Raw genomic sequence first — 27,735 nt, forward strand, 5'->3', positions numbered from 1 at the left:
AGTTTCCTAACTCTTAAGAGAAACATTACCCATGCCATTCCCTTTAAATGAAGACTGTTTTGTTAATTCCTCCATAATAGTAGCATTACATCCTTAAGCTCGACTCAGTTATTGCTCTTTAAGCTATACAAGACTTGGCACAGAAAACTAGCGTCAATTCATGTGATCTACAGCAGTAAATGAGTCATTAGATACTATTGACAACTGTAGCATTTTCAGGTTTGTGATCCAAGTATAAGTTCTTTAGTGGAATTCTGTTCTGTTACACTGATATGTCTCAGTATTCCATGGCAACATATAATTTATGTAGGATATGGATGACATTAAACAGCCTTTTTAGAGTTATAATTGCAATACCAAACAAAGGGGAAGAGCTACTGAGTATAAACTGTACTTCTTGAAAACATAAATGGTAAGAAACTTACTTCTAGAGCTCTATCATTGAGAGTTACCCATAGATCAAATAGAATGTGCACCTCAAGCCATTACTTTGCATTCCCATCTCTGTGTTGCAATGGTAGATTTCTGTACCCTTGCAATGGCACAGTGCTCTCCACCAATGTGGACAGTTCAGCTGATGTGTGTCCCTCTGTGACTGGATGAACAATCTGCAGCTGAGTGGCGGACTGCCAGCCAATCACTGAGTGTTGCTGTGAATGCAATCACTATAATCTAAACAAAATGTAAAAGAAAGAAGAAATGAAGCATAAAGAAGACAAGAGGCAGCATATTTCTGTTCAAGGAATGTTGACTTTAATCATGGGTATTACATATTGCATTTGTTGCTAACTACAGACAAACAGCCATCCTAAGAAAATTAAAAAATACCTTGATTTTACATTGGAAGCAGTTTATTTTAAGTTTATCTTTTTGCATTTTTGTTACCTTTCCTTCAGCCATTAGTTGAACAGTAACATAACTAAGACAATATTGCATGGGAAAATTTGTAAAAAAATGAGGCTATGTACCCATATAGTCCTACAAACTGGCACACTCTTTGGTTTAATTCTAATAAATTCTGTAGATAACAAAATATTTGTTTTATTATTTCAGAATTCATAAAGTTATTCAGCCTTTGTGAGAGACTATGGCAGTCACACAAAAAACACAGTCTGTCAGGCAGCAATAAATCTTGCAAGCAAAGATACTGCAGACATACAAAAAAACATGTTCTCCTAGGCTGCAGTAAAATTATGCAAGCAAGTTGCTAAAGCGGCCACACAAATATCACAATGCCATAAGCCGCAATAAACCTATTAGGCAACCTGCATTTGTATATTAATGAACCAAGTTCAGCATCATTCTTTCACTCTACTGCCTTTTCTGGTTCTGTCAAATAGCAACAGAGGTTCAGCAGCCTTAACTAAGTTACGGTTGTGGAATAATGCTAAGCCTGCAAGTAGTTTTGATTCAGGTATTAGGGAGAGCTTCTCTTCTGTGAAAGTTCTTCTCTTCGGTGAAATTCCATTTCACTTTGATTTATTCATTTGTTAACTAAACAAGTGAATTGGTCATCATATAATCTTTTCAACCATGCCCTAGGCCACTATAACAATGGTAAATACAAGATATATATATCAGTATATAAATAATTGTGTGTGTATATATGTAGATTAGAGTAGCTAATTAACCTGAATATTATTGGGGGTGGGAAGAAATCCGAATACCCAAAGCAAACATGCAAACACTACACAGTGGCCGCATGTCAGAACTGAACCCCTGACCCTGGAAATATAAAGCAAAGATCTTAATGACTGAGCCACCATACTGTTATTTTGTCCCACTTTATATTTAAGAAAATGTATATTTCTTTCTGAATTTTACTTCTTAAGTGCCACCTTTAGCTTCTGCACTATAACACCATAAAGAAGATTGTTTTATTATGGGGAAGTCCATCTTTAAGCAAACTGTGTACAGGCATTTTCTGTAAGCATTAATACAGAAAACTACAGGTGTCTTCTGGTGTTGGTGAATTATGTTTCTCAAAGAGACACAGTTCCTATGGCATAAAGGGACTTAGCCGTATGATTTAGGTGACCTGGATTCATTTAACAGGGTGGGCGAAGTGTGGCATAATAAGGTATAACCTGCTCCCCTCTCTTTTTGTAGAGTGGTTGGTGCATAGGTTCGTTACACATTCTTTACAGGCTGAATCTGTAGTGTAAACTGGGAATATTATGAATGCACTTGTTCTCAAAGGAATGGGGCCAGAAGATCACATAACATGTGGGGATGTAGATATGCATTGTAAAGGCCCATTGCATTCCAACCTCTTAAATGCTTATGAATATATGTGGGGGATGGTAGGGCTTAACACAAAACCTCACGCCCTACTATGTGAATGATGGCTCCTGACTCTCACCCAAGGGAAGTAATGGGTCATATGTCTCTCTCTGTCTGTCCCTCCCTGGAGAAATTAATAATTTTATTGGGTAACTAGGGAGTACAAGATCGATGGTCAGCAAGGGGCTGGGCCAAAAGGAAATAAAAAAAAGTTTCTCAAAGACACTCAGAACAAAAAAAAATGCTTACTTGAATTCATAGAAGATGGCTGTGATCATGTGTCCTCTGAGAGACTGCAGACAGCATCTGAGATCTTCAGAAAATAAATTGTGTGAAAGAGGGAATATATATTAATTCTGAGAGTGCGGTGTCACGGAGTATTCCCCAGTATTCCCAGGTGCAGCTGTCACAGAATTAGTATATAGGTAGCAGGGGTGGGGGATGCAGGTTCTCTTGTTGGTGGGGTGCAAGGGTAAAGTTCCCCCTACAAACACACTTTAAAAGTTTAAGAGTGAGTTTTGAAATTTGCTGTTTTTTTTGTTTGTCAGAATTACACGTTAATTTTCAAACTTTCAGTATTATCAGTATCATGTTTCATACTTCTGATAGCATGACCACTTAATTACAGGGTTTGCACAAAGACAGCAGTCTTGCCCTTTCAGTTCAAGACAAGAAGCTGATTATTTACAGACACTGCTTGACCACAGTGTGACTTGGTCATTCATGAAGTGTGGAACCAGAAAGGGATTGTGTTGTACCATAAATATGTCTGTATGTGTGCTGGTATATGTTGTAGTGCTGTTAGTGTTGTTGTCTAATGTTATCTTGGCTTTTTTCTTTGTGATCAATGGAAGATTTTCCTTTATATCTTTCCAGCTGGGGAAAAAAACACAGTATTCAAGTTTTATAACAGGACTCGTGATGCTGTAGGGTTTAATCAATAAAACTGCATGGTAAAATTAGAGTGAAGTAATCCATTCATCCCCATGTTGTTTAATTCATGCAGAGTTCGTTAGAAAGGAATGTACACAGTTAACAGTAAAGCTGGAGAAGAACCTACCTATTCTTAATTACGCAACATCCATATCAGAGTTATGACATAAGTTAAATTATTGAACCAATGTATGGTGATAAGTAAATAGTGGATTTGAATATTCTGAATATACTGTGATTTCATAATTGCATGATGAAGTCCTTCTATTAATAGTGTTGCAGAGTAGAAAGTTCATAACATCCGTGGTTTGATAGTATGCCAGCGAGCAGATTCTACATGACCCCGGTTACACATTTCTTTCCAATGTACATGCCCTGCCTCGGGAGCTTCTGCACCAATCAGCACACAACCAAGCATACTGCTTCGAGTATACAGCCGGCCCTAGTTAAATAAGAAAATATGTTATTTATAGCCATCCATTATTTCACAACAGTAATGCAGAAATATTTTATGAAACTTTAACTTAGATATATATTTAATGAAATTATTAACACATTCAAACATTATACTTATCATTGTAGCCCTGATAACTGTGTTAGTTTCTTGAAGTTCCACCCAGCTGCTTTCTCCTTCAGCATAAAATTGAAAGAAAGCTTACCGCTTTCGCGGTGGGAACACTAGCGAACACAAAAAGTTTAAAAAAGCCTGCTGTTTAATGCAGCCTTGAAACGTGCTGTAGTTTCCGAAAGTTCCGCCTTACTGTTTTTCCTCTTCACCATAAAATTAAAAGAATACTGTGCTGTTTTAGGGAGAGAACACTAATAAACACAGAGATTCAGAAAAAAAATCCTGCTGTTTAACATAGCCCTGAAAACAAGCGGCAGGAAGTGGTGTCTAGACTACATCCTGAAACTAAATTCCAAGAAATTCAGCATTTTATCCTTTGGTAAAACTGATCACACATGTACGCACTAGTAGGTGACACCACTTTGAAAATTAACCCATTAGGGTTTGGGCACTTTCGTTGATGATGACCTTTTCTTTGATCACCATGTATTCACTCTTGTTATGAAATCCATTAATCTAGCTAGATTAATCATCACTGGGAGTACATCTTCTAAATCTAAAGAAGTTGGCATCCTTCACTCCTCCCTTATCAGAACCATAACAGAGTATAGTGGCCCCTTTGGTTTTAATTTACTTGTTTATTTATTTATTTTTGCTTACCGGGTAAACCACTGATCAAGTTTGACCATTTACAGGCTCAGCCTTGGTTGCATACATAGTAACAACAGTGAAGCAACACTAAAGGTATTACTAAATTATGCATAATGACATAACATTACATAATGCAACATAGATGTAAAATAATACACAGATGGTTATAAGAAAGTTTAAAAAGAAGTAGGATCAGGAGTATACAGGGCATAATACAGAGAAGTGAGGTAAATGTAGTCCAGTCAAAAAAACAGACATAGTAGATACAAGAATGGAGGGGAATTTTAGCAATGAATTATTTTACTTAATATTTGTTTACTGGGAAAGTCCAACTAGGACAGAGACCATTTTCAGTGGCGGCCCAGGGAGAAATGCTCCAGAAGTATGTCTTTGAAATGTGTGCAGAAACCAGAGCAAACCCACACAAACACAGAGAGGATGTTCAGAGTCTGCGCAGACATCACCACAGCTGAGAATAGAACCAAATAACTTCTTGTTGTGAGACAACAGCACTAACCACTGTTCACAAAAATCACTGAAGAAAGAAGAAAGAGCTGCAATAGAAGAGCTAATAAGAGAAGAAGTGGATTTTCGATATATAGTAGGGAATGGAGAGAGCAGATGGGGAATCAGTGTGTATGAGTTTATAAGTTAGAGAGGTTAGGAGAATAAGCAGCTAAGGTTTTCTGGGATGACTGTAGTACTGCAACCATAGGAGTTAGGTGACAGGGGCTATGTTCTGACATGTGCACCTATATTGTTCAGTTAGGTACTGTTTGAACTGACATCTGAACTGTTTGTAGTCTCTGATTTCAGTAAGATCAGGTGGCAGAGATTGTTGCAGTTTAGGGATAATAACAGAGAAGCTGTGGTCTGTGGAATGAAGTTTAGTTGATGGAATTATGAGAGCAGTCATAGTCTATCGACCTATTAAGTTGTAGTGTGAGTTGGATGTAGTTAGTCTCATAGTTAGAGGGGATAGTGTGCCAAATGACAAGGTATTTAAATGATGTGGTGGATTCAATTAGTTTGTTGTCTATGTCTCTGATATGGAGAGGGCTAGTTGGTGCAGTGAGTTCTTTCTTTGTGCCAAACAGCATGGACTTGTTTTTTTTATCTCCGTTGGGTTGAAAAGTAGCATTTTAGAACAAAGCCAGACTTTTAGTTGTAGAAGGCCAGCTTAAAGCTGATTTTATATGATGTAATAAGAAGGGTTGGATCTACAGATAGCAAGTCAACAGCTTAAAGGAGGAGTTGTCAATGAGGTAGATCATGAGGAAGTTTATTTAAAAAAAGAAGAAATAGTATTGGTACAATAATTTATTCCTAAGGAGACCCATTAAAGAGCAAAGGCTGTATCTGATTTTAAGTGTGTAAGTTCAGTTGAGCAGAAAATCTTTGAACCACTGGGGATATCTCGTAAGTGAAATAATAGGATGTTGTGCTCAGCCAAGTCAAAGGCTGGGGGAAGGTCAATGAATTCTGCCCTACTGAGGTTACCTTTATCCATGTTAGTGATGATGTCATCACTTAGAGTTCAGACAACAGCCATGGTACTTTGGTGGTATTTGTCAAGGTAAGTGGCAAGTTGGTTGTAAATGATTTTTTTCAAGGATTTTGCCAAGGGTAGGAAGTACTGAGACAGAATTGTGAGGCTGATGTGTGGTTGTGATCTTTTGGTACAAGTTAGACAAAGGCTGATTTTCACATAGAGGGCATGGTATTGGGTGTGAGGCTAAGGCTGTAAATGGGTTTTAGTGGGGGTGTCTATGAAATTTCTACAGTGGAAGAGAAACCAAGGGCAGAGGTCATCAGGACCAGAGAGAGAGAGAGTCAGGAGGAATCTATTCTAGTAGAGGCACAATTTGTTTGTGTGTGATTTTGGAGACGTAAAAGGATGAGAGGTATTGTAAGGGATTTGGGTGAATCTGTATGGAAGAGGATGTAATGTTCTGCTATGTGGGAAGATCGAAGTATTCTTAGAGAAAATCACCAGGTGAGAGGTTTCCAGTACAGCAAAGAATGTGGCCAAGAACTGTTTGGGGAGTGAAGGATAGTGATTTGTTTTGACTTGAGGTACTTAGCTTTATGCCTGCATATGCTTGTTTAGTAGTGTTCCATAACTTAGTGTTACTCACTTGAGTTAGGGATGGGGTCATTTTTCAAGAATTTCCAATCTTTGTCACATAAGTGCATTAGAGTTTTCAACTATTTAGAGAGCCAGTCAGCTAGAGATTATGAGAAAGTGCATGTTTTGAATATCTAGTAAAAGCTGCGAGAATAAGTTGGTAGCAGAGTTTGGATCAGTGAGGTTGAGAATTGAGGACCAATTTGTTGCTGCAAGATGAGCTTTCAGTTTAGTTATTTTTGGGAGAGTTTTTGGTCTGTAGGAAATAATTATAACAGGATATTTTATTTTATTATATTTTTATATTTTGTGCTTGAAATACCAAAAGGCAGTGGTCACTGAAGGTGGCTGGATGCTTTATGATACCAGAGATTTTGCTGGGGGGTGGGAAATAGTGATGAAGTTCAGCAGCGAGTGGTTGATTAGTTTTAAAATTCGATCTGGTAGGTGTAGTCACTATTTGAAACCCCTGTGTTACCTGATGTATGTACTTGTCTAGGCATATGATCCAGCTAGAGACTGCAATATCTCCTTACTAAGACAATCAAGGGCATGTCTTCCTTGAGCTATACAGACTACCTTAAAAAGCTTTCTTTTCTGTTTCCTAAAGACTCTTGAGGGGGACCTCTGTCTGACCTACAGACCCTTGAAGGATCCAGTCCTATGTAACCTTCTGCACACCCACAAAACAACGCCATAAATACCTGCTCATGAGATCTAAACATATACCATAACACAATTAAGAATATCTGTCGAGACAGGTACCTATTCCAGAGAGGGTGTATGTCATATTGCCGATGGTAGTTTTGGCAAATGTAAAAACAGAGAAGTAAGTTCACTGAAATTGCATTCAGTGATAGTAGAGTTTGCCTTTTACTCCACTGTTGTGCAAACCCAGAGTTGGTATATATAAGTTTGGGGGATGTGTAGGCATCCCCCTCACACAAAGAATGCAGGGCAGCTTGACCCCTAAAAAAAAAAAAAAAAAAACTTTCCTGAAAATGTTTGCTGAAGGGAGTTTTGGCAAACATTTTTTTTTGGTGTTTTCACGTTTGCCAAAACTGCCTATGTGAACTCAATGCAAATCTCTCAAAGAATACCTCTTTTGTAGAATAAACTTCTGTAAAGCAAACGAGCTCCCTAACCTGAATAAATGGATATGCAATCATAAATATACTCCAGTTCTTCAGTTCTGGCCACTCAAGCCCTCATTGATAGCAGTCAAACTAGTTATTAATTATTCATGCCAATAGGTACTTACAATTTTGTATCTTATGGCTAGGCTACAAATGGTTCCCCAGATAAATAGCCTGATATTAACCTATGAGCTTCTGCTCTTCCTAGGCCCATAATAAGGATGCATATTTTATAAAGCATCTGTTAGTCAATCTCCCCCATTTTGTGATATTTTCTGCAATGTGCATCACTAGTTTCTATTTCCAGTCTTCTTCAGGTAGGTTTTAATTGTTAACCTGTAAAATGCCAAAAACAGACAACAAAGTTCAACAACTAAGTTCAAAAGACACTACATGAAGTGGCATTTCAGTTCAGCAGTACAATATTAATTTTAGTTAGTGTTTTTGTCACTTAGTATCAGAGACTTCATCAGAATGAAGAAGATTAAAAACGCAAGGCAATTTAAAACATTCTAAAACACACCCATACATGTTTGATTTTATTGAGTATTGCTTTGATTTGAAATGAACTATGATTTGTGTTGGCAATTTGTTGCATTTAACTCTGTTGTGTATGGTTTCTATGGTGAGACAACAGGAGGTTTCATTCTACAGGAAGTTACATTTTACAGGAAGTTTCATTTTATTGGTTACTTTGAACATGGGGTGTGTTTTAGAATGCTTTAAATTGCATTGCATTTCTAATCTTATTCATTCTGATGAAGTCTCTGATACAAAGGCAAGAAAGAACTAAATAAAATTAATATTTTACTGCTGAACTGGGGTGTCACTTCATGTGGTATCTTTTGAAACTAGGTTTTAATTGTTCCCTTTTTCTGGACTGCCTGCATTATGGGCCTTCTCCCACAGTAGGTACCATACAGTTTTGCTTTAGTATCTGACCTGCTTGCATGCAGTGTGGTTATTTTCTTTAGTGGTCAGTCTACTGATTGTTTCTTAGGGGGTTCGGTCTTAGAACACTCCATTCCTGTACCCTACTCTCTTTCTGAGCCACCATCTATATCATTACATTTACTCTTTCATTCAGCTCCCATAATTCCTTCTCCAGCAATCATCAATCAGATTACTACCCCAATAATAATAATAATATAACCCTAGCCCATCAATTAGTTTAAAAAGTCAAATGCCACTGCATTTATTTACTGCACAATATACCAGCAAAGGTAAACTACAAGATGACACCCACAAGTGTGACAGCAATAATAATACTACCGAGTTTTTTCCTGTTACAAAATTCATCCCTGCTACTCCACTAGACCCCGTTAGTATACCTGCCAAAGGAGCATGTCAGGTCACCAAAGGTAGTCGGAGAATGTGAAAGGATTGCAGTATGTTTGCTGAAAGTACTTATATTGATAGTGGAGTTTGTCTCTTTCTCCATTGTTGTGCAACATCAGTGTTGGTATATATGACTAACATTAAGTTATCTTCACCTTCTGACCTGTCTTGGGTCTTCAGTACAGACTTAAATATTATTAAACATAACCGCTGCAGAGGCAGAGAGGGATAAAGACCTGACTAAGACCCAGCTGACTGAGGTTCAGTTAGTGTCTTGGATGACTGAAAAATTGGAAAGGAAGAGATAGGTGTGCCTGTCTTATGTGGAAGGTCATTTGTTGATATACTTTCAAAGGGCAGGTTTGGTCCAAAGAGGGGAGTTTCTCTCAAACACAATCAATGAGTGTAGCAGGTAGGGAAAGGGAAATGAATACGGCATAAACAAAAAAAATGAAAACAGTATAGAAGCACAGATGAGCCAAGCTGCCAGGATGCCCTTAGGATTCACGACTGGCCTCAGCAATACCACAGTAAGTCTGTGGGGTCAGGTAGGAGACAGGCTGGCAGAACCAGCATGGATGTGGGGCACTGAAGACCCGGCCCATACAAATGAGGTCTGAGGGGGACCAAAAAAATAAAAAAATTAAATGTAGTATAAGAACCCTTTATAACAAATCTGATCAGCTACAATTCTTCATATGCTGCTGTTCTCTGGATACACTTAAATTACTGAGACCTGGCTAAAGCTCCATTTTAAAGATGATACATTTAGCCTCAAGATTCTAATAAATTTCAATAAGACAAGTCTTACAAAAGAGCAGGTGGTATAAACAGTCTAACAAAGGAATATCATGACTGTACAATTTGTAAAAAGCTGTGTCCTCTGACAAAAGAGAGAGACCTTAATTATAATTATACCAGTAAGGTCTCATCTACTAGGCCTCAATATTCTCCTTAAAACCCATACATTTACTGAAATACACTCTCCACTGACTACTTAACAATACAGGGGATTTCAGTATTGAATGGACCACTAAACATTTAGTAAATTCCTACGTTACAACTCCATGGCTTTATTCTGGTAACAAATATTCCCACTGAGGTTGATAGTCCCAGAATTACAGCTAGTATTCTTACTTGGTTTCTAGTATTCAAACTAGAACATATTGGATCAGCCAGAATCAGGAGGGTCTGACCCCCTACCTCCAAAGTTCCTAAAATTGGGAACAAGGTTGTTCGCTACACTGGGCAATGCTCCTTTCTGGCATCTTCCTCATACCAGGGCTAAGGAGCAAAAAGTCCTAAACTCAAGCCATGGATACATCTGCTGTTACTCTGGACCACTATCCAACAGCAGCACTCTTCTGTTTTCATTTTTAGACTAGGAAGCTATTTGGACTTCAACAAAAGGGCTGATATTTTAAGTTCACAACAAGAGTATTAATATATAAATGGAATTTCAAGTATAGAATGATTGGTTTTGACCAGAGAGATTCAGCCTCACACAGTTATGGCTAGCATGTTAAACTCAGAAGATCGGCTACTCCTATGCACAAAATTTCTTTCCATAGATGATGCTGTAAATGAATTCAGTACAATTTTCCTACACATCCTAATCAGCCTTGCACCTTCTTGAAGAAAGAGACTAAAAACAAATAATGCAATCTGGCTATGTAAAAGGAGTAGACTACTATTTCAGAATAGAGAAAAAGTGTGGCAAGAATGGCAAAAATATACACCACCACAATATACCAAAAATTTGAGAAAGCTCACAACCATGCTAAAAATCAAATAAATGAAGACAAAAAATCTATACTATAGCAAGATTCAGAACAATAGTAAACATAACCTTAAGAACTTCTTTTCATCTATTAAAAAAATCTTTCATCCCAGTCAAAAATGCAACCCTAACTCCTCTCCCAATAATTCATCACTTGAACATGCAATAGAACTCAGGTCCTATTTCACAGATAGTATAGCATCCATAACGAAGGATTCCCCAACATCTAATCCCAACCCTGCCCAACAGCCACATATAATCACATTCACTTTCACCTTCAAACCTGTGCAAACTGTGCTTTAATTCAGCTGATGACCTTCCAAGCAAGTACTTTAAAATAGCAGCCAATAGCATTACCTGTTCTGTCTCAATCCTTATAAAAAGGTCAATCCAAGAATCCCACATTCCATCTCTTTAAAAAAAAATCGTACATTATCCCTCTCCTCAAAGGAGGAAATTCAACAGACATCACTAACTTTAGCCCTATAGCAAACTTATCCCCCACCGCCAAAACACTTGAAAAATGCATTCAAAAACAGTTGATAAATTATGTCCTGTAGGAAGATCTCCTATTCCCCACCCAACATGGCTTCTGTCCTTTCCATAGTACTGACACTGCACTTCTAACCTATATAGATACTATAAATAAAGATAGAGATAATGGCAAAACTAGTCTCCTTATTTCTGGCCATATCTAAAGAATTCAACACAGTTTGCCACAGCAAACTTCTACTACAAGTGTCCTGAGTAGGTCTCTATCAGCCCACCCTTCTGTGGTTCAAAACTTACCTATCCAGTTGGTATCAGTCAGTAAAATGGCACTCCACCCACTCACCATACCTCCCAGTCACCACCAGTGTACCACAAGGCTGTATCCTGGCCCCATCCTGTTTAACATTCTCACCAACACCCTCTGCACATCCACACAACAAGCCACCCTAATACAATATGCAGATGATTCCACTCTCATTTGCATATCAGACAACCTGGCACATCACAAAAAATACTCAGGAAGCTTTAAGAACCAGTGAAGCATGGCTTTGTAACTCATAACTCATGCTCACCCCCCAAGAAAAAAAATAACTACTACTTTTTCCCCCAAATCCCTCTCTCATGAAAACAACAAAATTGAAATTCCTCTCCCAATAATACAACCATTGAAGTCACTTCTCATAGCAAATTATTAGGGATGATAGTGACTGATAATCTTAAATCTGATCTGCATATACAAAAATGCATTAGAAAATTCACCAAAAATTAGGGGTCCTTTACAGAGCCAAAAACTTTCTTACCAATGCAACTAAAACTGCACTTGCCCCTACTTACTTCCTCTCTTTACTACTCTAAAGTGCTGCCATCCTTACAAACCTCCAGGTATTACAAAAAACAAAACTTGAACAACGGTATAATAAAGTGGCTAAACTTGCAGTAAACACTTCTTTTCAGAACTTATCACTGCATAGCACTAAGAAGCCTAAACTGGTTAGAACTACCCTATTAGCTAACATAAACACAGCTTCTTGTCACCTGTAAAATCATAAAGCAACCATCTGCTTGTCAAGCACTAAATACCATTCTACACAACTATGTTACCACTTGATCAATGTTTTCAAATTACCACAAATTTCTTTCTGACCACAAACCTATCAAACCTGCTGGGTATGATTTGTACTCCTACCATGTTAATAAGGCCTTGAGCTCCTTACCTGCAACCATCAGGTCAATACTCTCCCTCCAGATCTTTAAAACCATTCTGAAAGACTTTCTACCCAAAATCTTGCTCTGTTCTTTCTCATGCCCAGGATAAATTTTATCCCTAAACATGAACATGTGCCTATTCACTCCTTACACCTCCTTTCTCCCCCTTCTTCGCTCACTTCCTTACTTCAATCAGTTTCTTTTTTCCTGAATCTCTATCTAAATATGCGATAACTGTTTTGTTTCTCTCTTACTTCATATTGTAATTCATGTTTGCATTATAGTAACTTACCTTTACTTTCTCTAAATATTAAATAATTGTCATATAAGTTGCATCTGTTCTTAACTGCTGTTTTCACATTCTGTCTAATTTGGTATAATTAATTAAACTGCAAATGATTTTGTACTATTTTTAAAGATTGTAAAATTATTGTTCTTAAATTGTTTTTGTAATACTTTGGAGGTTATCTCTAAAAATGGGCAACTGCCCATTCAGACTTTCTTGGTAATCAAATGAAAATTAATCAATAAGTAAATAATCAGGCGGATCCAATAAACCCTGCACGGTCTGCTAAGCAGCTGAATTGTATGCTTATCAACCAATTCAAGGAGGAGGAGCTATTCAACAAGCTATAAAGCAATTGTGAAAACTCAGTGCTGATTTCCCTGCAAATTCCAAAACCTACTGGAATACAGCCACAGAAAGGAGTCAACATAGAAACAATGTTAGGGGCTGCAGTTGCTTTCATTCATGTGTATGTGCAACAGGCTGAAGTCTATGCTGCTGCTGCTGCTAACAGATCAAGGCCAAGAAGGAGAAGAGTTTTCATACCCCGGGTAATTCATCACAATCTGCATGAGGCGGAAATTGTAGAGTGCTACAGGGTGGATAGAGACACACTATAAGAATTCTGCAACCTCTGTCATCCTCAACTCAGATCCAGGCCAACCAAGGGAAACCAATACCAGTGGAACAAAGGTATGTATAGCACTAGGGTGTCACAGGTATCAGCATCCCGGATCCTCCATCAGTTCCTGAATGCTATTCTCCAACATGCCAGTGACCACATATATTTTCCCCGTACTCCTCAGGACCACAGATGTGCAAAAGTTATACCCTGTAGCACACTACCCTGAAGTACTGGGTGCCATAGATTGTACATGCATAGAAATCAAGACTGCTGGGGAGCAGGGAAGGGTCTACATAAATAGAAAGGCTTCCACTCCATTAACTGCCAAGTCATGTGTAATGCTAAAGGAATCATCTTGAATACTTGTGTTGGAAACCAAGACAGTTAACAGGACTCACATGTCTGGCACACCTCCCAAATGTATTAGATATTCACTAGGGGTGATATCCCACAGTGTCATTTACTGGGGGATGCAGATTATGCACTGAAACTGTGGCTAATGATGCACATCAGAAATGCACCCACACCCACTGAAGAACATCATAATGAGGCGCACACTCAAGCCAGAAATATCATAGAGGATGTGTTTGTGCTGCTAAAGTCTCCATTCTGCAGCCTGGATACATCTGGGTGAGCCCTGCTGTACAATCCTTGTACATGTATTGAAATATTCACCATCTGTGCCATGCTTCACAACATCATCCTGAAAAAAACAGCTTCAGCAGGAACCTCAAGGGGAAGGGGCACACATCCCACTACCAATGGCAAGATCACCACAGCCACACACAGATAAGGAGTCAGAGGGGGAACCAGCAGCTGCTGAGGGTGCAGGCAGATGTAGGTATACTCAATATACCCTCACATTAGTAAATAGGCAACACATATCACACTCACTCACCACCAAAGGGTCTAAAACCTTCATCCTATGCACATACATACAGTAACATTGATGCCAGGCAACAGTCACAACCTTTACTTACCCGTGTAATGGCTGTGTACTCCTAGCATCAGACAGACTCAGCCCTGAACTAAAGCTGTAGCACCTGCTGGATTTGCAAGGTAAGTGTTGAATCTGGAGTGTTAAAACAGATTTGTGTAATAATACAAATTAATAGGTAATGTAAGCAATTAAAAGGTGAGTGATTTGTACAGGAATGAATTTAACATGTGACAGCAGAGACTTATGTGAATACAGATCTATATTAAATTATCGAAAGTTGAATTCACTGAACAGTATTTCCACTGAAAATACCGTTCAGCGAATTCTGAATATTGTGATCGCAGTTCATAGGTTCATAGGTTGGTACTAGGCTATAGGCCCTAGGGCCTATACATGCCTAACCTGAACAATTCCCTGGCTATTTCTTCCCACATTATTTGCTTCCCTGGACCCCTGTCTAGCAGGGCGACTGACGTGATCCCCGGGGTGAATTTCCTTTCTCATAGGTGAAGATCGGGCAAGTTGCCCTTTCCTCACTGTAGTGCGATCTTGGAGTTGGTATATATAATTAGAGGGGGTGTGGGGGTGCAGCCCTCCCACAAGAGCAAATTTGCTGAATGGTATTTTTGATGGAAATACGTTTTATGTCCTCTATCTAGTAGTAGACCTCAGGCATCAAAGATTCAGACATTCATACCTCTCAGAAATACTGATGTTCACCAAATATCCTCAGTCTGGCCTCATAATTGTGCACTGGAAAATTATTAGAGATGTTAGAAAGCAATGAGACACATTTCAGTTTCAGATTTCACAACCCTCAGAATATTCTTACAAATACTGATACAAAAAAACTGTTTAGAATCTATCAGCTGCCTAACTAAGACCAAAATATAAGTACTAAGTTAGCTATGCACCCTGAGCATCCGACACAAGTTTATCTATCCCTGAGTCCAAAAGATAGAAAACAAGGATATGGCACAGATATCATCATTTGCACAGGGTGGTTTTCAGGGGGAGTGGTGGCAGGAAGCTTAGGCTGACACAAAAGGTAAGTGAGTAAGAAAGAGAAACAGGCAGACATTTGGATAAAGTAACAAATGGCCAGTGAGACATAATGAGCTTTAAGCTTTTAAGCTTCACAGCTGAATCATGTAACTGTTGTGTGTGTGTCTGTATGGGCCCTCCAGGTGAAATTGGTGTGTGAGTGTCTGCAAGAACACAGCCAAGCTCTGTGCTAGCTCTATGTCTTGGTATGTTGGACAGGTGTGAGCCATGCATGGTAGAGGTGGCAGTACATCGTTCTTGTACCCAACCACGAAAACTGTCTCTGCCAGGAGTTGCACTGGCATATTCATGCCCACAGTCAAATGCAAAGCTGCTACTTGAACATGACCAATGTCTGTTGGTTGAGCTCCCATCACAAGGAGGCCCAGGAGTATGACCCCATATCCTGCCATATCTGGGTGTGGGCACCTCAACCACTGATGAAGCAGTGGAAGTAGCGCCACTATGTGAGCATGATCAGGCACTGCCACATCGGCTAACATCAGATGATGTGGCTACTTATGCCCATGTCGATGCCATCCCCCTCCCAACAGACATTCCATCACAGACACTGCCCATTGAAATGTGTCATTTATCTCATCCATTGAGTCAAGTAAAAAATAAATGAAAGAGATCACCAATGGAGCACTACAGCACTACATCCAAAGAATTTATTAAAATTAGTTAAGCACTTTTGTCAAAATCACAAGACTTCATCAGAACATAGATTAACAAAACTGACATAATTAAATACCCTAACCCTCTCAACCATTGGTTACCAAAGCAGACATAATTTTCTATAAAATGATTAAGTTGTTTAAAAAGACAGTGTTACACACCCACAGTAACTGCCCACTACAACAAAACTTCGACCCCTACCAACCACATACAAAATTATTATATTATATATTGCAGCATGGTTCAAAACACAAATCTTAATAAAATCACACAACAAATGGTGATTTTAATTTTAATACAGAACTGATGGATATCTTGTCATTGAGCCCAGGTGGTTGACATGCATTTAATTTAATCTGCCACTTGAGCTCTAAATATTCAAGGAAATCATCATCAGGCCCCCCTCGTGGACCCAAATCTACTTGCTCTAGTACAAAAAATTTGAAGGAATGTGTCAGGTGTACCTTTATGTGCTTATATAAAGCATTATTGTCTTTATGTTTTTGTAAGTCATAATTGTGTTGGTATATTCTTTGTCTAAGGGCTCTGATTGTCTTCCCTACATAGTACCCCTCACAAACCATACAGGTTGCGATATACACCATTCCCTTGGTGTAACAGTAACACTTTCTATTAGTAGTAATTTTGCCATAATTCCTGACTCTAACTGAATCTGTGTCCAGTATAAAATGGCATTGTCCACACCTCCCACATTTAAAAGTTCCACCTAGGCCTGCCTTTAACTTTTTCCTCTCCACCAAGCCTTTCAAGGAGGTGCCCTTTTTGTAAACCACTAGACTTTTTCCCCCAACCTTTTGTTGATCTTATCGTCCATACAAAACATGGTCCAAAAGTCATAAATAATGTTTCTAAAGTTGAAAAAATCTCTGGTGAAGGGCAGAACACATGCCCTAGTAAAACTGTCAGTTTTGACCAAACCAGAGGTTCTATTCAAACCTGCAGGGTTTTCCAAGAGTGTAGAATAAATGCCCCCAGCTCTTCTTAATTTTACTTCTTCAGCTATGTCATTGACAAAATCATAAGGGTAACCTCTTTTCTGCAACATCCCCATTAAGACATCACATTCTTTAACAAAATTGTCCTGGTCAGACACCATTCTGGCCAATCTTACATATTGACCCTTGATAAGGGATTTCTTCTGATGCAGAGGGTGGCAACTCTCAAAATGCAACAGAGTTAGAATAGGTAGGTTTCCTATAAAGGTGTGAGGTGAACCTACCCTTAGAGTGGTCTTTCTTGATAGTAACATCCAGGTATTTCAAAGTATCAAGATCCTTGGTCATAGTAAATTTCAAAAAATTGGTAGTGTTGTTGATATAAGTGAAGAACCTATTCAGGTCATCTTCACTCGCATGCCAAAATACGACCAAATCATCCAGGTACCATCCATATAGTACCCACATGTCCTTAAATTCAGAGTTCACTACATAAAGGTCTTCCCACTGAGCTAATACAATGTTAGCAAATGACAGTGTGCAGCATGCGCCCATTGCATCCCCCTGCACCTGCTTGAATAAATGTCCCTCAAAAGTAATAAAATTGTTGTCCAGAACCATCTCCATACAGGACCTGATTGTAAGGATAGTATCATGGTTCAATAAACTATTTAAACATAAATAGTCATAGAACCATTTTAGTCCAATATCATGGGGTATTACTGAGAAGAGGTCACAGATGTCAGTGGTGACCAAAATCAAGTCCTCATGATATATATTATTCTTAACTTTAGATAGAAAATCCCAGGAATCCTTGATCACCAGGTCTCTGTTGTCGAGGGTGTGCTTAACAGTGCTGTCAATATATTTAGCCAGACTGAAGGTTTTAGATACTTTTGCATCGACAATCGGTCGTAAGGGGGGATCAGAAATACTCTTATGTATTTTAGGGATTCCAAAAATGGTAGGAATCCTAGGATGCTTTGTTTCCAAAAATCTTGAAGTTTCTACAGTAATTTGCTCATTCAGTAAAAGTTGTTCAATGTCTAAGTCAATACGTCTGTAGGATATATTCAACTCATTTTTGGAAACCTCTGTGTATGTGTCACTATACAATAAGTCAGTCATTTTACTGTTGTAATCACACACATCCATGATAACAATTCCTCCCCCCTTGTCTGGTTTCATAATCCTGATTTCATTATTCTCCAAAATGTCACGGAGCAATGTACTTTCTTGCCTAGTTAAATTACTAGCCCCATTATTGTCAAGAAGGTATTTATTATTGTTTTTGGCAACCATTTTCCTGAATTCATTTTCACGAAGTTCATCTATTGAGTCGGCAACACAGTGGAGGCAGTCATGCATGTTAGCCTGTGCCACATCTACAACCCTAAGCATTTCTTTGGAGGGCCTATTGGAACATGCATGTGCCTCCATGATAGCCATAAACATATGTTGAGTGGCATGGGAAGACACACCTAGATCAGGTGGAGGATGGACAGCAGGCCTCCTCCAAGCACCCTTAACAACCCTCCTGCATTGCACCTTGCTCACACGTTGGCTATGGCCAGAATCAACAGGCACTGAAGCTGCAATAACCACACTACTCTGATTGAGTGTCTCACCCTCCTTCTATCCAATATCTGAGGGCTCACTGGAATGGTTGACATAGGCCTACTGGCTGTGTCTGATAGAATTACAGTGGATGGCTGAATGTCAACATCAGTGTTAGATTCAACCTCTGCAACCCTCTGACTGTGCCTCTGTTTAGCCACCATCATCATCAGATTCTGCTGATAGTCTGACATCAGGTGGTAGGAGTCCCACACTTCTACTATCATGTTCACCTGTGACAATAAACAACAAACACAGGGAAAATATAATACCTACTATAGTCCAATACATGCTAACAAACTAACAGATGCCACTATTACAGACAGTACACCAATGCACAAAGTCCTGACACCCACATCACAAACTAAATATTTCTTTGAATTGCTCATCAGTATTGACATAAACGCGTTTGGCTTACCATGTGCAGATAATAGACTGCTCCTAATAAGTGCTTCAGGATATCCTTTCCTCATAAACATAATCTTTAAATTATCACATTCCCATAAAAAAAAATCATCTGACCTAGTTGTCATACAGACTGCCCTTAATAGCTGCCCTTTAACCACTGATTTTGATTGCTTGTATGGATGTGCACTTGAAAAAGCTATGTTTATGAGGACAGGATATCCTGAAGCACTTATTCAGGAGATAGTTGTTGAAGTAATGGAAAAAAGAAATAAGGTGTACGTTCCCATTTCACTTGACCATAAGTTTATGCCCACCAATGGTGGCATAACAACTAACAATAATGGCCCCACATGAGACAATCCTAACTCATGAGTTCTAACCACTTCTGAAGTTCAGTTTGATTGCAAAAGTTCTATTTTTCACCATCTGCTTTATGAATTATAGTAGGCATTTTGATAAAGATCTGGGTTATAATTAGAGAGAATCCTGATAGGTAAAAAGTCTGGATGAATATCCTATAATCACATATAGGCAGGCACAGTCTCTTAAGAATATTTTTGAAATAAAGAAAAACCTGTGTGTACCAATGTTATGAAAGGACTGGCCAAATGAGGTATGTGCAACATTTATAAGTATGTTAAAACTGACAATGTTATTAGTGTCAACAGGAAAAGTTTCACTGTCCACAGCTCAGCTAACTGTAATAGTAAGGGCATAGTTTACATTGCCCTATGTGAATACTGTTCTGCTTCTTACATAGGGAAAACAGAACGCAAGTTGAAAGAAAGAATAAAAGAACATCTTTATGCCATTTCTAAGTTAAATGCAGCTAACGCCATAGCTAGGTATGTAGCTGTTTTCCTGGTCATCACTTTAAATTTTCAGTACTGGAGAAACTGATTCCTACTGTTGGAGGTAGTCCTTTTGGATTACACCTGGAAATGAAAGACTTGTTTTGGCAAGTACATTTTAATGCTGCTACCTTTCCAGGACTGAATGAAACATTGTCTATTGCTAGTTTTCTCAAACTGAAAGCATTTCAAAGGTAATTTTACTTTTAATGTTTAACTAAGTGACACTTTCATTGTTGTTAAAATATAATACTTATTTTTAAAAGGTTTTTATAACTAAATATTTAAATATATTTTCGACATGATTTAGTTATGGTTTTGTGTGCCTTTAAGATGTCATTTGAGGTGGAGCATGACTTTTGTATAAAAGTTTCTACATTTTTGTGGGCCAGGTTTTATCTGATGAAGTCTGGCATTAGTTTAAGATGAAAAGCACTTAATAAATTTTTAGTTTGTTGTGTGCTGTATGAAGTCACTGCTTCTGCTTTTTCTATATCCAGTATATAGATGGAAAATACAATCATACCTTATCAAGATCAGTAGTCTTCTGTGCAAATAAATCCCAAAGTAGTATCGTCTTCTGTGTTATTCATATAAACAAGTCTCCTCATCTTCAGGTTCCCTAGCTACACAGTTCCCCTTTTATAGTGTAGATTCAGGGCTGTGAGCACAGTGAAGATGCAAATGAGATGTGACCTCATTAGAATTGCTGAATCCCAAATACTTGGCTCCATGTATCTGATGTAAACATAGTGCAAGCACTCATGCAGTGTTTATTGCTAATGGATTGCTGCTGTGAATGATTACTGGTAGGGAGAATGCAAACACAACAGCAGTTCAGACTCCTGTACCTCCAGTGGGTGTATCAGCCAGGTCCCTATTAAATTACCAAATGTTTCAAAGTTCGAATGTCATATGGTCGACACCATATGATCGAACTTTGAAAAGTTCAAAGGTGAAAGACAAAGGTTCCGTACACACAGAATGGGAAAATTTCCCTTTCCTGCACTGAAGTGCAGTCTTGAAGTTGATATATTTAAGTAGGGGGTGTGGGGGTGCAGGGAGCTTATCCCCCATCTCAGAGCATTAAGGTAATTTTTTTTTATTATATATTCGAGGTTTCAAGTTTCGCTCTTACATTGTTGAACATATGAGGTTCAACATTTTGAAGCTTCGAATATATAATATAGACCCTATCAGCCAGGTTAGACTTACAAAGTGTAGAAGTAATTGTATCAAGATTTTAAATGTAAGTAAGCAGCATACATTTCTAAGTTTCTGTTCAGTAACATCCAACCTCCCCTTCATTTCTTGAAAGCTGTATATTATTGCCATTTACTATCCTCACACATTTTAAGGACAATAATACAGAATGCCTTACAGACTACAGCTCTTCTTGGCCTGCATTTTTCATTTCTGGACTATCTTGCTGGTGGTGGAATTTTGCTGGATTTGGTCTTTGTTAATTTTGTTCATCTTTAGATGTGCTTATCTCATTTGCACGACACTTAGCAGTGTGCAAACCTGGACTAGTGACCCACACAGGAAGCAGACATAACACATATAGACAGGGCATACTCAGTGTAAAGGTAAAAAATGATACATTGTTGCAGTTTTTGATTTACATTGTTCAACACTGCTAAGCAATGATGCGCGGCAGTTAGCAAACTTACCCAACACCTGCAACTGTCAAACACCTACAGAAAGAAAGCACACAGTCAATTTCATTCTATTAATTCTGTTGGGCACCATGCAAACTTGCTAAGCAGCATTGGGTGACAGTTAACACACAGACGTAAAGAATGAATAGGGAATTATGCAAGTGTTAGTTAACTATTCCTGTGGCAGCAGGTGTAAGTGTAGGGTTGTAATACAGATGGTCCTGTGCTGTAGTACAGAAAGTGCAACATATTTTTACTGTTGTGACAGTCCAATTTATAGTAATGAATGGGAGAACATACAACTATTTCAATATTCCTGTGGCAACAAGTGTTAAGTGTAGGGCTGCCATACACATGGTCCTGGATTCTAATACAGTAAATTCCAAACATGCTTACTGTTCCATGTCACATTATATTAAATATCACTTATAGCACTTTATGCATAATTATAACTAGTGGAGCTGATATGAATTATATGTATGAAGGATAAGACACCCTTACTCTGTTTTGAAGGTTCAGCTGTATGACTGAGGGTATACTGTCTACTATGTTTCTGTAAGTATAATTCTGCTATCTGGACTTGGATGGCCTTCACACTTAAATAAGACACATACACAAATGAATGCATATTCAAGGACCTTGCCAGGTCATAAACATACATGTTTAACACCTCAGTCTGTCATCTGTATTTATGAGTGATTCATGACTGTGTCTGAGAAGCACTTCTTCTGTGGCAAAGATGGAAAATCACTGCTGTGGAAGAAAATGTTTTATTCTTTATGCATATGTTTGAATCTCACACTGTAAAAATAAATTTTAGCAGTGTATAAAGCCAAACAAACATGTGTCAGGTCATGACATTCATGCCCCCAGTGCATGTCAGCAAAGTTAAATCACCTAACAGTTACAGCAGTAGAAACCTCTTAAACTAATGTCAAGTGTCAGATTAACCTTACATTTTCAGAAATTGCTTTTCTTTCTGCTTGGCACTGTTGTTCTCTGCTTAACATCACACAAACATGGTTGGCATTGTTGTTCAGGTTTGCACTACTACCAGTAAACGTGATAACAGGATTTGTCGGGAAATCATTATTTGCTGTTGCTATTGCTTTGGGATTAAACATGTCTGGTGTTAGATGAGAAGGTGCCCTATTTAAGGGCAAAAGGTGGGGTGTTCAGGAGTCCAGAATATTTACTGGACCCCTGGTAAAGCACCACAGCCAAAGGCTTCTGCATGGGGACTATTCTGGCACCCAGTACAAGTGTCAGGCTTGAAATAGTCTGGCCAAGTCTGTATCCAATGTGAGTGGTATCCCACACACTGGAGAACAGTGTAGGCACCACTTCAGTGACCTAAAAAGGGATGAGGGATACACTCATCCAGTGGTTGGATGAGTTTCCAACTAGCAGCATCCCACAGTTGTGTAAGTATGCTAATAAAGAGAATTTATGACAAATAGAATGCTAAATATAGGCAAGACTGGTATGTATAATGTTCATTCTGTTCTATTCTTTTCACAGCTAATCCTGAAATTGTGGCGAATAGGCAGGTTCACATTGATCATCTGGAGAGACTGAGGGAAACAAATGGTATGTATACAGCACAAGAGAAGTATTATTGTAGCTTTAAAAGTTAAAGAAAATGTTTTTGTTTTTTATACAGTAGTAGCAAAGTAAGCATACATATCCTAACTGCAAAAACAAGTATGCATGCATAAATCTGTGGCACAAACCAACTTTAGGAGTCAAGTGTAAGACTGTAGTTAGAGGTTGTGGGTTCAAATATGAGTAAAAACTATGCAATACTGTCATTTTTTTAATAATATTACATAAATTAAAATCTATACAAGTAGCATAAATGGCCTGCTGTTAACTATAATCTGTATAACTGGACCAAGCATATGTGCAATATATGCACATTTAAATGATTACTTTGAGCAATCTGTAATTACAGTTTGTAGTTGCTAGGAAGTATACTTAAATGTACTACTATTTTGTTATTTATTTATTTGCATTTGTTTACCAGGAAGGTCCACTGGGCCACATGAGCCCATTTTCAGTGAAGGCCCGGGGAGAAAAGCTCCAAAGAGTTAAACAACAAACATAATATAAATCACATGATATTAACAAAAACAATGCAACTGTTTATATGCAATGTAATCACTAGTTATAGCTAAGCGCACGATTGATTATATATGTTTGTAATATTTACAAAACAATGAAGGGTATGCATTGTTATATAAACACTAGTTTAAGCTAGGCCCACTAGATTCTTTACATTTATGTTGTGATACATTTCAGAAGAAGTGGGTGGGATGCAGTTGAACTAGTAGAGATATAGCAAATATAAACATTATGCATGGATGGATTGCAGTTGAACTAGTACAGATATAACAAATACAAACATTATACAGAGTGTTTTGTGGTAGGAGTGAGTACGTTCCTATAAATAGAAAAATAATTTATTGAAGAGTGAGCTTTTAATAAGAATAAATTGATAGGTTTACAAAGAAGTACAAGTGATTAGTAGGCAATGGAGTTAAAAATGGAGGGAATCAGGTTTTAGGGAGGGTTGGAGGAGTAAGGTTTTAGGGAGGGTTGATTTAGCACATGAGCAGTGCTAGGGAGAAGAAAGATGTTATTTAAGTGATTTTTTAAAGAGAAAATTATTACTGGTTGTTTTGATTGGTGATGAAAGAGAGTTCCATAGCTTCCATAGCAATGCTTCAGATAAAATAGCTGTATTATTGTGATAATGCATTGTATATCACATATGATGGTACTAATTTTATCTATTCTTTTTTGTCTCACCCCAACCCTTATCTCTTTTTTTATTTTCTATGTGTTGACAAAATGTTTCCATGTCATCCATCTGTAACAAATCGCTAAATGCTTCACAGCACAGCGAGGTAGGCCATCCCCAGTGGGTCAGCCTGTCCCTGCTCCACCGGCTCCCTCACCGACACCCAGCACATCTGGGACTCAAACTGGCAGTACTGCCTCTGGTGCCCCTGCACTACCTGTACCCTCAGGTAGCACTACCCTGGCATCTGGTGCTGTGGTACCCTCCAGGAGTACTGTGGCGGTGGGGATTTCATCACCTATCAGGAGATGCCAGGGTTAATGCATAAGGTCATGCACAGCACCACTGTCTACACCTATGTCAGATGGAGATGCTATTCTCCCTCATGGTCCATAGGAGGAGAAGACATCAAGCACTCCAGCAGCCAGTGGAATAAGGGGATAGTAATGACATTCCTGCGGATGAGGACTAGATTCTCACTCTCTCCATGCTTCATGGCCATGAGCTTGCGTAGTCCCCTCCCTCACCTTAATTATGGTGTTCCCTAACCTTTTGTGTCCCTCACCATCCCTGAGTCTTCTCTTGTTTGTCCTGTTTGTTTGCATTTGCTCCCTAGCCTACCCAACTTACCTGACCCAGAAATACCAACATCCCTTACCCAGAATTCTTCTCTTACTGAACTAAAACAAAATGGGCACCTGTCCCACAAATAAAATATTGTCCTATACATAGCTCTCATTTCACACAGTTGTCTTTTTGACACACTTGATTTGGTCCAATTGGCTATACAACATGATTGCATTGTTGTCACCCCTCTATGTGGAGGTGGCAGTCCAAATTCAGCTAATATTCTATACATATTTTAATTTTACACTGTTAAAGAAATGGATAGCTATGGTTCTTTCTTACCTCCCTCCTGTACATTCCTATATTGCTTTCCCTTTGTTCTTCCCCACTGCTTGCCCCCATTTCACCTATTTCCTATCTACCCCATTTTAACATCTATAATCTGGTCAAAAAATAGAATCATACACAACACACATAAGTACCAAAAAAAACAAAAAAAAAGCAATGGAGCCCTTCACTTTTTGACGTCTATGTTTTGTGCAGAGTTTGGCATCACACACCAATGCCAACAGATGGTGAACAGCACTTTCTTGGTGTGGTTACCTTTATGCAGTGCTGCTTAAACATGTTGTGGTATGCCGACACACAGTAGCACATGGTGAATGTATTGTGAAGTATAAATAATGTAAAGCATAATTTCATTGCATTATCACTACTTATTTAAAAGTATTACATACACATGGATTTGAACCCTATATCATATGAGCTCAGAAAAAAAATGTGTCAATGCATTTACACCTGCTGCCACAGAGTCAGCTAAGCAGCAAGTGTTTCATACCCTCTTTCATGATAGGAGGTACTGCCAGCTATGCCAGGAGAAGTAGGTCAGTGAATGTGTAACATATGCCAGCACAGCTAGCTGGAATTTTGTAAAGAATTATATATCATTTGTATATCAAACTGATTTGTACAGATGCTTGTGTTGAAAAATGCATTTGTAAAGTTGCTTATGTTATAAGTGTATCAACAGTGTGCCTGCTGGAAAGAAAATAAATATACACGTATTGTAACTGTTTATAGGTTCATAGGATGATACTAGGCTATTGGCCCAGAGGCCCTTATAAGCCTAGCCAAGAATTTTGCCCATGTTAAAGGTAAATGTTTTAACAGAGGACACTGGAAGAGAAGAGGTTAATCTCAGTCCCAGCTAATTTTGGAAAATAGCTGAAATTAAATTAGGCTATAAAGATGGTATCTTACAGTCCTGATTGCAGCCACAGACAAAATGTCTGCAAGAAGCCTGGCAAGGCTGTGTGTGTGTATGTGTGTGTGTGTGTGTGTGTGTGTGTGTGTGTGTGTGTGTGTGTGTGTGTGTGTGTGTATTATTGACACCTTTGTGATAAATCCTGACAGCTTCCAAAACTCAGAGGACCAGATGTATGCAATTTCATTCTGTACAGAAATAATGTTTTAATATTAGGTGAGACAGAAGTCTCAGGAGTACTCTGTTTCTGGAACCTGACATGATTTCCCTCACCTACTTCATATTGCATTGCTCTAGTAAGTTACCAGGGATAGTAATTCTCTACATCAGTTAGGAAAATACAGTGAGAATGGTTAAATATTGTTTTTCTGTAACTGTGTGAATCATTTCACCTGTGTTATTTTTAATATTTCCTGTGACTGAAACTCTGTTTACTGTAAATATGTATTTTTTTATTTTCATGTTCTTTTATTATTTATTATTAAATATATTTAAACTTTTCAGTGTGGCTGGTCTTTTAGAGAATATTTAAATCTCTGAGAGTACTTACATATATCTGGTGACATTTCTGGTCACACATGAAAGCCTAACTGCATTGGTCAAAATACTACCATTTGAATTAATATTAATTTCACTCAGTATAATTGGGAACTCTTGCAAGAGCCTTAGAGTATCCGGCTTTGTTGTGTTTGGTGGTGGTGTAACTACCTTATAGTCTGGGCAGAAGGGGGCATAGCTAGTAAACTTGTGTCAGCCTTTCCCAGGTGTGTGTGTGTGTGTGTGTGTGTGTGTGTGTGTGTGTGTGTGTGTGTGTGTGTGTGTGTGTGTGTGAAAATCAAATCTCAAAGTATCTGTGTATGTGTGTGTGTGTGAATATCAAATCCCAAAGTGTGTGTGTGTGTGAATATCAAATCCCAAAGTGTGTGTGTGTGTGTGTGTGTGTGTGTGTGTGTGTGTGTGTGTGTGTGTGTGTGTGTGTGTGTGTGTGTGTGTGTGTGTTTGTCAGCTACTTGGAGAAGGGACATAAAGCACTGGTTTCACAGAGAGGGTGCTGGAGGACTTGGCTTGGACAATCGGCTGAAATTTAACTCTGCAGCTGTGTCAGTGGGGAGCCTTACTGTGACCCTGGAGGGAGACAGACATAAAGAAATCCAGACCCTGGGCTGACTGTGTTCCCTGTGTGCTCATAAGAGAAATTCTGCTTGATGCAGAGAGGTCTGCATCTGGAAATACTGAATGTGTCCATTTGTATTCCAAGTGAACGTCCCTGTCCAGTGTCAGTGGTGAGGATTCAGACTCCTTGATTACTGGCCCATAGTGGGGGCATCACACACTCAATACTAAGAACTCTTAGAATTTTAGCAAAGAGGCTCCCATTTGCACACTGTCTAAGTCAGACTTGAGTTGTGGCACTTGCCTTAAATACAGAGCTCTGTAGTCTCTGTACTTAGATAGGTAAGGGTTCTGCTCTCACTGCAGTCAACTGGGAGGTGTGCATGTGTTTGTGCACTTGCTAGACA

General features: G+C 38.6%; 1 protein-coding gene across 1 annotated transcript in view; it reads right to left on the reverse strand.

Annotated features, from left to right (window-relative positions):
• Positions 1 to 730: 730 nt before the first annotated feature.
• The window catches only part of LOC122806069 (synaptotagmin-7-like), a 143,884-nt gene continuing 116,879 nt past the window's right edge, over positions 731 to 27,735 (reverse strand). Inside the window, exon 5 of the mRNA XM_044076307.1 lies at positions 731 to 3,658. Within this exon, the coding sequence (XP_043932242.1) occupies positions 3,509 to 3,658 (150 nt within the window). The 3' untranslated portion in view covers positions 731 to 3,508. The remainder of the gene's footprint in view (positions 3,659 to 27,735) is intronic.

The sequence above is a fragment of the Protopterus annectens genome, chromosome 7.part0 (genome assembly GCF_019279795.1).
Source record: "Protopterus annectens isolate FY-2018-M chromosome 7.part0, PAN1.0, whole genome shotgun sequence".
NCBI classification, from domain to species: domain Eukaryota; kingdom Metazoa; phylum Chordata; order Ceratodontiformes; family Protopteridae; genus Protopterus; species Protopterus annectens.